The 12,516-nt window shown below is 36.2% G+C and overlaps 1 protein-coding gene across 5 annotated transcripts; it reads right to left on the bottom strand.

Annotated features, from left to right (window-relative positions):
• Positions 1-1,568: 1,568 nt before the first annotated feature.
• On the bottom strand, positions 1,569-8,030 carry LOC110917022. 5 transcript variants are annotated; one of them, XR_002580241.2, is made up of 9 exons: positions 7,697-8,029; positions 7,132-7,499; positions 6,065-6,926; positions 5,697-5,759; positions 5,434-5,623; positions 5,215-5,344; positions 3,445-3,642; positions 2,988-3,182; positions 1,569-1,776 (listed from the first exon to the last, which is right to left on the bottom strand). XR_002580241.2 is itself a non-coding variant. In XM_022161641.2 (4 exons), exons 1-4 carry the CDS (start codon positions 3,728-3,730, stop codon positions 1,741-1,743), a joined length of 435 nt encoding a protein of 144 aa, XP_022017333.1. In that variant the 5' UTR covers positions 3,731-3,921; the 3' UTR covers positions 1,569-1,740. The 5 variants fall into 5 exon arrangements, 1 of the variants encoding a protein (XP_022017333.1); XR_002580240.2 differs by having other exon boundaries at positions 5,215-5,623; positions 6,065-6,152; positions 6,785-6,926; positions 7,697-8,023; XR_002580242.2 differs by having other exon boundaries at positions 5,215-5,623; positions 5,697-5,762; positions 6,065-6,152; positions 6,785-6,926; positions 7,697-8,023.
• Between the last annotated feature and the right edge of the window lie 4,486 nt (positions 8,031-12,516).

A 12,516-nucleotide genomic window follows, 5' to 3' on the forward strand; every position in this document is an offset into this window, starting at 1 on the left:
TATATAAAAATCGCTACTTTTAGTATCCAAAAAAAAAATTTTTTTAAAAAAAAAAAAAAAAAAATTTTTTTTGCTACTAAAAGTAGCGATTTGAACATAAAAAATAGTAAAAAAATATAAAAAAAAATTTTAGATTTTTTTTTTGATTTTTTTAGATTTTTTAGGTTTTTTGGGGAGTTTAGTTTTTAGCATTTTAGCTTGGGGGGTGGGGGGGGGGGGTGGGGGTTTAGGTTTTTGGGGGTGGGGGAGGGGGGTTTAGGTTTTTTTTTGGGGGGGGGGGGGCGTGGGGGGGTTAGGTTTTTTTTAGGTTTTTTGAGGGTTTTAATTTTTAGCATTTAGCTTTGGGGGGGGGGGGAGGTTAGGTTTTTTTTTTTTTTGGGGGGGGGGGGAGGGTTTAGGTTTTTGGGGGGTGGGGGGGTGGGGGTTAGGTTTTTTTTAGGGTTTTTTTAGCTTGTGTTCACATTGGTTCTCGCGGTTCTCGCAATAAAGGTGGTTCTCGCATGAACCTTACCCATATATATATATATATATAGGGTAAGGTTTATGCGAGAACCACCTTTATTGCGAGAACCACGAGAACCAATGTGAACACAACCTAAAAATACTTAAAAAAAACCCTAAAAATACCTAACCCCCACCCCCTCCCCCCCCCCCCTCCAAAGCTAAAATGCTAAAAACTAAACCCCCAAAAAACCTAAAAAAAATCTAAAATTGTGTGTTTTTTAGCTACTAAAAATTAATTTTTTTTGGCTACTAAAGTAGCGATTTTCTTATTAAAAAATATTAAAAAAAATTGTGTGTTTTTTAGCTATTTTTAGACATTTTTAGTTGTGTTCACATTGGTTCTCGCAATAAAAGATGGTTCCTAACGGATCTTTGTCCTATATATATATATATATATATATATATATATATATATATATATATATATATAAATGCGCTAAAATAAGAACCAACTCGAGTTGTAAGAACCGTGAGAATTTTTTAATCCGGGGCGAGGTGGACCAATTTTTTTTTTCATAAATGTAAATGCGTGTATTATAAACACATTTGTAAAAAAAAATTCAAAAAAAAATGTCGTGTGTGTAGTTTTGAGCACCACAAGTTTGTGTTTACGGGTACCGTAAATTTTCCGGTTAGATTTACGGTACCCGTAAACACAAACTTGTGGTGCTCAAAACTACACACACGACATTTTTTTTTTGAATTTTTTTTACAAATGTGTTTATAATACACGCATCTACGTTTATGAAAAAAAATTTGGTCCACCTCGCCCCGTACGGTGTAGTTCTCACGGTTCTTACAACTCGAGATGGTTCTCATTTTAGCGGTCCCCATATATATATATATATATATATATATATATATATATATATATAATTTGTAAGTAAGATTGTTCTCTTTGTTGCATAAAATAGAAAAAGGTTCTCTTTTTGGAACCATGAGTATACTTTTCCCTGATAGAAATATACTATGTACATTGTTTTCTGAAGTTTGTTCTAGTAACTGTCTGCCACTCCCACTCAACATCATTATTATCTTTATGTGGTTTTTTTCCAGCACATCTCTTTTCTGAATATTAATATTAATAAATAGTATATAACAACGACTGTTACATATAATAAAAAACATATAACAAATATAAAGATTGGTGTCACTAGTCTACATTTAGTATATATTATAATCAACCGGCACGCTAAATATAACACGTGATCAATACTTCCATATATGTGTTTTGATTCACATGACGCAGCTTGAGAATAATCCCCACTTCTTCTGTAAAACAAAATAGATAGAAACTCAGATAAATAAATAAATATAATAAAATGTTTTTTTTAAATATTCATGTGTCGAGTTTAAATGAGACAAAATATGGTAATAATATGAAAAAATGATTTTCTTTCAACTTTGGAAAAGGTTTTACCATGAGACAAAGTATGATGATTATGTTTTACTGTGTTAGTTTCATTTTATTATATGTATGGGGTTTATTATTAATTGTTTTTACTAAACTTTGTTCACTAATAAACGTTGTTCTCTTTTATAAAATAATGTTTTTTTTTTCTCTAAATGCTTTAAATTTTATACAAAAGTTTAAATTAAAAAGTTGGTTCGGTAATATTATTTATCCGACAAAATGGCTGATCGTAAATCCGTACCTGGCCAAAGCCACAGCCCACAGTCATACTACCTGCTGGGCCCAGGCCCATTTTCTGTCTCTTATGTTTTTTAAAAAATATTTTCTTTTTTAATTGAGTTAAATGTTATTTTAGTCATTGTGGTTTGGGTCATTTTATCATTTTAGTGCAAATGTTTCATTTTTCACCTGGAGGGTCCGAAAAGGTTTCACCATTGCCATTTTAGTCTACTGGTTAACTTCATCTATTTTTTCTGTTAACGAGAAGGGCAATTTGGTCATTTTATATGGACGAATTGCCATTCTAGTTAAGAGAATTACATATAAAATGACCAAATTGTCTTTCTCGTTAATAGAAAAAAATGGATGAAGTTAACCCAGTGAACTAAAATGACAACACTAAAACCTTTTTGGATCCATAGACGAAAAATGAAACATTTGGACTAAACTGGTAAAATGGTCTAAACCACATGGACTAAAATGACATTTAACTCTATTTAATTCTATGTTTTCTTTATCACAAATCAAAATAGTTTTATAAAATACACTTGTTTTATAAAATTGATTCTTATTTTCTGGTAACCATAAACACAAAATGATTTTGTAAAACATTCAGAAAAGTAATAAAAAAATTTAGTTTTACACTTCATATTCTTTTACTAAATGAAAAATAAATTTAAAATAAAAAAAAAAAAGCTTTTTATACGTGTTGGAAAAACGTTACTCTAAAAAGTAAAAAATCATTAGGTGACAATAAGTAAGAGTGTTGACTTTAGCATGGGATCAAGTGCTATGTGGGCTCGTGAATTGTGATCATTTTGTTCACCATGATTTCAGGAAAATAACTTACTCTTTTGGGCTTCTCACGGAGGAGCTCCGGTGAGATCTTGTACAGATCCTCATCCACCGGTTTCGGCTTAACACGCTTGACAGCTGGTGGTGACGACGGTTGTTCCGGGGCTACACTGACAGGACTCGGTGGTTCCTTCGTCTCACAGTCGTCATACTCCACCCACACCTCCTTTTTGGGTTTCTTCGGATACCCCTGTCGTACATAGAAAATGAGTTTTTACTACTTTGTACATAAATAAAAAAACACAAAAGTTCGAGCATCTTTTAGCTCTGTTTTGATTTGTTTTCAACCTTATACATAGTAGCACGCAAAACAATAAATTAAAAATTATATTAATAACATGAAATATAATTATTTGTGTCCAAAGTAAGTGAAAAGTCATTTCACATTTTTTTCCGTATCTTTTTTGTTAACCATGAATCCGACGGTAAAAAAAACGAATATGAATACGTACTCTCCGGCGAGGAGCGACGATAATGGCGGGAGTAACGATGTTATTCTCGTACAAATCTCCGGCAACATACAGATCACGATCTCCCCCGGAGTATCGGATCAAACCGGCTTGTCGGGCAGATTCGAAGCATTGTGTGAAGGGTAGATCATCGTTGCAATCCCAGCTACCAAAGGCAGGAATATGGTTTCTTCTGTAATGCTGCAGATCAAACAATTAACATAATTAAATAGATCAACTCAAGTAACTAATTAATATTGGGAAGAACAAATTAGGAGGTTACATTCATGGAGAATTGAAGAAGTGGGCAGGGAGCAAGATGTGTAGTGGGGTTGTGATTTTAATGGAGAAACGAACTATATACAGTGATTGAGATACAGATGAAGATCCAGTGGGGACAGGAGACTTTAGTATATAATGTGGTATATTTGACTTGAATCATACACATTGTCTTCTTCACATAACCAACACAGATCCACATTGTATCGAGGTTATAAACAATTAATATACATGACACGGTTTTCTGGTGTTTAATTGTGCAAAATGTAATGAGTTGTAAAAAAATAGTATGTACTGGTAACTTTAAATTGAGTTTAGTTTTTATAATATTACATATTAGTTTCTATTTTGTAAAAATTATATATTTGGGCATATACACATTATAACCTATTAGAGATAGAGATAGATTTAATTGGGTGGTCACCGCTAGTAACACGATAATACTCTAATATTTTGTTATTGATTCAAATTTACTGTTTAAAAAAAGTATTGTATTAATGATTTCATGTATTGGTGCTCTTTAAAGCTGCTAGAATTGATTGTGGGGTCAGTTTTTATAGTGTGATTTGGGTGTATTTATTTATTTTAATTGTTTATCTAAATAAATAAAAAATGTTGACTAACTTCCATAAAAATAAATAAAGAATATCAAATTCATAGTCATATATTTAGATAATACAAATGTATTCGAAGGATAAACTAAAGCCCAACACAGATACTTAGAAGTTGATTAATCTAATTCCAACCTTTAAATGCACAAATTAAATAGTTGAAGAACTTTCATACCATCCCTGCATCCCATTATAACTTTACAATTAGAAAAAAGGAAGAAAACAAAATATGTAAAATGTCATTTACCATACCTGCATCTGGTTCCAAGACGGATTTCAAACCTTTCTTTTAACAAAGTTTGATACTTGTATATTGATTTAAAATTTTAGGAATTGACTTAGGGTTTTTTTTATGGGAGTGTGGAATATTTTTAAAGATTCCAGGCTCTTAGGTATGTGAAAAAAATTTCGGTTCATATCGGACCGTGTCGGTTCGGATCGGGTCATGTAAAACAAAATAATATCAAGCTAAAATTTATATAATCATCTAAAACACGTCAAACGTCGTTACAAACATATTTAAAATGTCGCCCTACGGTTTTTTATTTTTTAAAATCTACACAAACATCATTTAGAGCTACTTTTCTAAGCAAGTTTTTCTCTATATAACATATACAATTATTTTTTAACACTAAACACTTAAACAATCATCAACATACTTCATAATTTTTAACTTTAAAATCAAGCCCTAGTTTGAATTGTTGATTCCTTGTAAGTTGTAACTAACCATTTAAACACACTAAACTTTAACTAAAACAACAAAATCAGCCAACTAAAGTTTCAAAAAACAACAAAACAACTAAAATTTCAAACGTTTTTAACAATTTTATTTATCCTAAAAATCCAAATAAAACAAGAAAACCACAAAATAATCGAACCATACCCGGAAGGAGTGATGAAGATGTTGTTTTGCGTGAGTTTGGTGGCCATAATTTACTATTCTTCGGCGGAATCCGAAGCTGTTGCTGCTACCTGATGAAGACCTGTTGTGCGTTGTTGTTGGTGTCGTGGCTCTGGGATCACAAAACAAAGAGCAGGATGAGAGAAGGGGAAAGGGCGGTGGGTTGGTTTATTATATTTTAGTTCAAATTATATTATTAACTAGATGGAACCCCGCCGCGTTGCGGCGTGGGACTTTATATTTGTCCATTGGGTAGTTGTTGGTTCTGGCTTGCTTTCATCATCCACCAAATCCAATCCCACCACCTGCAATTATGATTCATGATCCAACTCGCCAAATTTTCCCAGTCGCTTTGGTTTCTTCCACATATAGATATTATGCATTCAGCCATCTATCAAAGGATATAGGTTAGATATAAATCACATTTGTAGCAAGACATAAAGGAAGATAAAAAGATGTGCCACCTCTATCAATAAAGTTAGCATTTTAGGAAGTGACTGCAATGCATTGGCACTCTTGCAAGGATTCTTCTAGAAAGGAAAACAAATACAAGATAAAAGAGGAATGAAATAACATGTAGGCAAAGTATAGTGACAGAATCATCCTTCTAAGGAGACATGTTCAAAAGGTTCGAAACCTATTATTTTAGCAAAGATGATGTCAAAATCACTTGATACTTGTTTGCAAAAAGACCTGTGATTTTGCAAATATTTGTTTCGACAATTCAGCAAGAAAACAGTCTGGATGTGAAGTTTTGACCCGTCATGCAAACATGTATCTTCCATACAAAATATGTATCAGAATTATTAATTAGAATTTGAGAATATCATACCAGATTAGCAATGAATCCGTTCAACATCCTAAACAAATCTTTCACAGATCTCTTTGTCAAGTCGCTCGAATTAAATGTCGTTAGTCTCCTGCATTCTAGTAGATTATTATTTAGACACCAAGAGCTCAAAATATTTGGTATAAATAGATCCATATAAGGTTTACTAATATGAAGCAAGTAACTCAATGTTCAACATTGGAAACTATATACTACTTAGCATATTGAAGAAATTCTCAAATCTTCATAGTGTAACTGCTACTATAATATTTTGACCATGAGAGAGGGAGAAAGATCTTGATTTTCTTATGGATCCCCACTTCACATTTTTAAAAGAAAAGGATCTTGCTGAGATCATTTCGTTTTTCACTCCATTAATTCATGCTGGTGGAAAACCACCGTTGCAAGAAGGCAACCAAATTACATATACCAGTTAACAAAATATATCCAAAGAGTGAGCAAAGCATAGAATGTTAAGTTCATGTAATACATTTTAACATTGCTCATGGGAGTTATGCTTCATAGGAGTAGTATGTAAACCTAAAATTTATAATTTCAGAGCTACTAAAACCTCCTCTTTAGTTTATTTAAAGTTTGGTTAATGTGAATTTTGCATTGTTAAAGACGATAGCATCGATCGGACAAAGGAGATGTGCTAGAAGAAAAATAAAGTCTGATTATCTTCTTGTAATCTACAAAAGCTTTAAAAAAATTCAACATTACCATTTGATTTGCAATGGTTTTTTAAGTTTGTCTCAAAAGCAATAAAAAAACTTCTTATTGACTATGAGGCTGCTTGCAGCACCGCTGCCATCCACCATCGCAACCGTGGCAGCACCATTGCCATCCAGTATCCCATCTTTAGCTGCAAAAGCAATAAAAAAAAAACTCAAGATTACCATTCCTAATTATAGCGACTATGCGGCTGCTTGGCCTGGCTACTTCTTTTGGTTATAGCAACATATATTAGCTGTGCAAAAGACTGGCCTTAATAGCTAATTACAGTGCTGAATTTACAACTTATGTGACTAAGAATATGAGCAATTGGTATTTGAAATGGGATTACTCACGATGCAAATTCCTATAGCCACTTTGCCCACCATCCTAGGCTTTAGGGGATACCATTGGTGATGTTATGGTAACATGTGCCAGTTTGATGCTGTGCTAACATGTGCCTCAGAGACGCATGCACCTATCCCTTAAACGTGCTACCACATACAATGTTTTGTCCCTTTACAAACATTGCTTAACTTTTTTTCAATAGACTTATCCACTTTTTCCGCCTTCAATGTAACTTAAGCCTATGTTCAATCGCCACTCGTTAGCATCAAATAAGTATTCAAGAGGTTCAAAGAGGACCCATTCACAATAATAAGTAATTGAGATCAAAGAAAACCGGTAGTTGCTATTGTAAGACCACCATCAACGCATGATGCTCCTATAAATCAACAAAAATATCAAAATCAATCACCAATTTCACTCTAAATCCCTAAATCGAAGTTGATAATTAACCATTCAATAATAATATAACAATGAAATTGGGGAAAATTTAGTACAGGTAAAATTTGCAAGTTATAAAATTGGCGTAAAGGAAGAGAGAACGTGGCAAGAGAGGCTTAAAAGTTCTTGTCTTACCCTGGTGAAGCAGAGGTTGAAGCGGCATGAAGGGCTAGACGGCAGGAGCGGAGTGAGGTTTAGTGGCAGAAAAAACATGGACCAGTATTAAGCCTGTGTTATTTAGGGTTCCGACGAACGGCGTTGCATCAAAATCCAGATGCGATGCCACAATCGTGGGTTCAGATGAAAGCCATAGGCACTCTTGGACCGACGAACACCGCCGGTGACGGCGGCTCTCTAGCCATAAACCAACAGACCGCCGGCGACAACGGTTGTCTGCTCTCTCTCTCTCTCTCTCTCTCTCTCTCTCTCTCTCTCTCTCCTTCTAGCCTCTCGCTTCTCTCTACCATCGGCTTTCTGTACTATGGCATCTCACTTCTCTCAAAAAAATGTGAGAATGCCAAAAAGATATGACCGACAGATGTAGGTCAAGGAACCTGGAAAACTGGAACTGTTCTTAAGAGTCGACCCAAAATGTTATATTAGATAATTAGGTTGTGCTTGGGTTATGGAGTGTTTATTAGGCTAAAGGTTAAGAGAAAGATAATTGGGTTAAGTAAAACTTAATCAGTTAAGTGGAAATGTTAATTAGGTTGTATTTAAAAAAAAAATTCAAAGGGTGCGGTCGATATTTACTTAGCACGAAGGTGGTGACGGTTGCAACGATTGCATAATGGTGCAGTGCCAGCATAGGGTTTCTTAGCATGAAGTTGAGTTGGTTGGTTGTGAGCAATTTGATTGACGGGAGCTGGGGTAACAACTGCAAAATTCTTGGAAACCTTACGCTTCCTTGAATTTTTGGAGGGTTCAGTTTTGGTTTCCTTTGAGCAGGAAAGAAAGAGTGAAGCCAATAAGGATCAATGCCAAGAGCATTGAAATAAAGAACAGTCTGAATGAACGATTGTTAGCTGCATAGAAAGAAGCTGTGTTGGAAGCTAACTATCCAAACGAAAAGCTAGGGGTAACTGAAGAGCAGTTATCTTATGGCAAAGACGGAATTCTGAGATTGAAAGGAAGGATATGGGTTCCTGTGTATGGAGGTCTTCGTAACGTTATCCTTCAGGAAGCCCACAGTTCCCGATATTCCGTTCATCCTGGTGCCGACAAAATGTACCAGGATTTGAAGGCAAACTTTTGGTGGATAGGCTTGAAGAAATCTATAGCCACCTACGTAGCAAAGTGCTTGACTTGTGCGCAAGTGAAAGCTGAGCATCAAAAGCCGTCAGGCTTGCTACAACAGCCTGAACTTCCCGAGTGGAAATGGGAAATGGTGACGATGGATTTCATCATCAAGTTGCCAAAGACAAAGAAGGGAAACGATACAATATGGGTAATAGTCGATAGACTGACTAAGTCAGCACATTTCCTACCCATAAAGGAGACTCATAGCTCCGATATATTAGCCCAGTTGTTTGTAGATAAGATTGTAGCCCTTCATGGCGTGCCTGTGTCTATCATCTCTGATAGAGATACCAGATACACGTCACACTTTTGGAAAAGCTTCCAACAATCTTTGGGTACACGTTTGAACTTTAGTACGGCTTACCACCCTCAGACAGATGGACAGAGTGAGCGTACAATTCAAACGTTGGAAGACATGCTTCGTGCATGTGCGATCGACTTAGGTGGCAGTTGGGATAACCATCTACCATTAGTCGAGTTCTCCTATAACAACAGCTACCATACGAGCATTAAGGCTGCACCTTTTGAAGCTCTATATGGTAGAAAATGTAGAACGCCCGTTTGTTGGGCAGAAGTTGGAGATGTCCAGATGACAGGACCTGATATAATATTCGAAACAACGGACAAGTTTGTCCAAATTCGCGATCGACTGAAAGCTGCCCGAGACAGGCAGAAGAGCTACGCAGATTTGAAGCGTAAGCCTTTCAATTTCGAAGTAGGCGACAAGGTTTTGCTTAAGGTATCACCCTGGAAGGGGGTGATGCGATTCGGTAAGACAGGCAAGTTAAGCCCGAGATATATTGGACCCTTCGAAGTAATCGAACGTGTCGGATATGTTGCCTACAAACTAAACTTACCGGAAGAGCTCAGTGGTATCCACAATGTGTTTCACATCTGTAACTTGAAGAAGTGTTTCGCTAATGAATCACTAGTTATACCGCATACAGATGTACATATCGACGAGAGCTTAAAGTTCGTTGAGAAACCTGTGTCGATTGAGGATCGACAGGTTAAGAAACTTCGCAGGAAGTACATACCGGTTGTGAAGGTGAAATGGGATGCCCGTAGAGGTCCCGAGTACACGTGGGAGGTAGAGTCCACGATGAAGGAGAAGTACCCTCATCTATTCCAATAAATCTCGAGGTCGAGATTTCTTTTAAGGGGGTGAGGATGTAACACCTCGAAATTTTGCGTCCAATAATGTATCGACACGTGTCATAAGTTTACACGTGGTATTAAATACTAAATAAAGGACTAAAGTTGACAAACATTGAAAGTATGTAAATTCGAGGGTTAAAAATGTCAACGAGGGATAAATATACTGTACAGTAGCCCTAAATGATGCTCGTACCTTCAAACGAATGAATCATGGATCGTACGGAACGAATTGTGGAAGAAAGTGAGGAATTACAAACTACAGGGGCCAAATGTGTCAACATGTTTAAGTTATACCTCTGATTGACCTTTGGGCATACCTGAGGCTCTGTAATGGTAAATTATACTCACTAGAATGCGCGATATAAATTTCGCGAAGTTCCGATTCAAAACGAGAAAGTTATGATCGAATTCGTTAAGAAGGGTTAAAAGCGTCAAACATTGAAAGATAAGACTTTTCGGGTAATAATAAATTAACCAAGGGTTAATATGTTGGGTAGAAGTTCCGAGGCCCTTATACGCAAATAATCGAGGCCCAAATCGCAAAGTTACCACTTCGAAACCGAAAGGCCAGGTCAATGATTACAAAAGATTTGAAAATCTTGAAAATAAGACCTCAGGCGGGCCGCGTCGAAGAAAACAAGAAGCTTACGCGGGCCGCGCGGGTAGTGCAGATCCAGTTCCTGACATTTGGATTCAGGCGACCCACGTAAGGGTAGCCTGATCCTTAACGCGGGCCGCGTCAGACCGCCAGATGCAGAATACGGGGACAGGTTCACTGTTTGCTATTTTAACCGCCTTAGAATGCCATTATGAGAGCATGGGTGCCCCCTAAACGACCCCTAGCACCCAGGGACACATGTTGATGATCAAGGAACCCTTATAGCCTTAGTTGTGATGATCTTGTGCTTCCATTTTCACTATAAAAGGCCATGAGTTGTGCACTTAGTAAACACACCTCAAACCTGCTTTCTTGATCACTTCTGGAGCTCAAGAACACTCTTCTATCATCTCTAGTCGTGTACCAAGCTTCTGTAAGTATGCCTAACCCTTTGTGGTTTAGTTTTTACATAGTTTTAGCTTAAAAGTCAATCCGTCGTAATTAACGATTGACTTTACGATAAATCACAAATGGTCCAGTGGTTTGTCGAATCAAAGGTAGTTATATGTTGGTAATCATGTGGGCTTTAAACCCCTGAAAGGGCACCCTCTTATTCCCACTCTAACTAGTCCGAATGTCGAGTCAAACTTGCTTAGAAAAAGTCAACAGAATGCTATTTTGCGATTTTATGCATAATCAGTAATGTAGTAGGCGTGTAACCTGTTTTAACACTCATATAACATGATAATAAGTATATTAACTAGTCTAAGCTTGTTTGATCCAACCATTTACTGTTTTGACCCGGTTCAGAACCTTATTTACTGATTTCTAAGCATGTCCCTAAAATTTCACGTCAATCCGAGGTCTAGAATGGGAGTTATGCTAAATAGCGCAATTACGGAAAGTTTAGTAATTAAACGGCGCAATTAGCATAAAGCCTATCTAAACCCAAATTTCGACACCAAACCTTTTACACATTGATGTAAAATAATATTTTGAGATTTTTAAAGATTTTTAACTATTTTTAACCTACTCATAACCTGCGGTTATGGCATCGGTTCGGTAATTACCGAATATACCCTTTTTGGACATAACTTGAGTTCTACAAGGTATTTTGACCCGATTCCAGTTGCTACTGATTTTAAATAACAAATAGAGTATTTTGGACTTTATAAACTTTTCAGAAAACTCAGATTTCCTGTAGAACTTAGAAACCCCTTTTATAATCTTTAAAATGGCCGAAATACCCCTATGGGGCATATAATGGATTTAAACTCGTTACGGGCATTATGTAAGGTATCCTACTGATACCACAACCTCTTTAAAGCATATTGACTTAGGAAACTTGTGTAGAACTCTTACGGTTACCCGTTACGCCTTTTGCACGCACGGTCCGGTTTATGTAACTAATTCACATAAACTAGCCAAAACGGGTCAAACCTTATTGTTTTGACCTCAAAATCCAGAGTGTGGTTATATTACCCATCTAAAACAAGTCTTCAAACTTGTTGGATCCAAACCACATTCCATTCCCGGTTTTCGCCTTTCACGCGATTAGACCGTAATTATCCTTTGAAACTGACCGGTCTAAGCTAAGGCTAAATTAAAGACCTGTTAGGATTCTAATAGGTTATTTTAAACCTTCGTTCCAGAATAGGAGATCAGTAAAAGAAACTTGCATTTGTTTATTAAGGATTATTACTTGCTCAGGTAAATACTTTTAACTTATTTTCCGTTATACGGGCTTGGGTTACGGTATTTAAAATACCGCTTGGTCGGACAATTGACCCCAACTCATTAGTAGTTGGGTGTTTTCAATGTGACCCGTTTATAAATTGGTTTTGTTGGCTTTACGCCTTTGGGAGCTTAATAACCATGTCCCGGATATCCCTGGCAGCAT

Source organism: Helianthus annuus, chromosome 16 (assembly GCF_002127325.2).
Source record: "Helianthus annuus cultivar XRQ/B chromosome 16, HanXRQr2.0-SUNRISE, whole genome shotgun sequence".
Lineage (NCBI taxonomy): Eukaryota > Viridiplantae > Streptophyta > Magnoliopsida > Asterales > Asteraceae > Helianthus > Helianthus annuus.

Coding starts and splice junctions, on each gene's coding strand:
- LOC110917022 (XM_022161641.2), bottom strand. Junction 3,183..3,444: donor TCGTCGCTCCTCGCCGGAGA/GTACGTATTCAT, acceptor TATGTACGACAG/GGGTATCCGAAGAAACCCAA. Junction 1,777..2,987: donor TCCGTGAGAAGCCCAAAAGA/GTAAGTTATTTT, acceptor TTTGTTTTACAG/AAGAAGTGGGGATTATTCTC.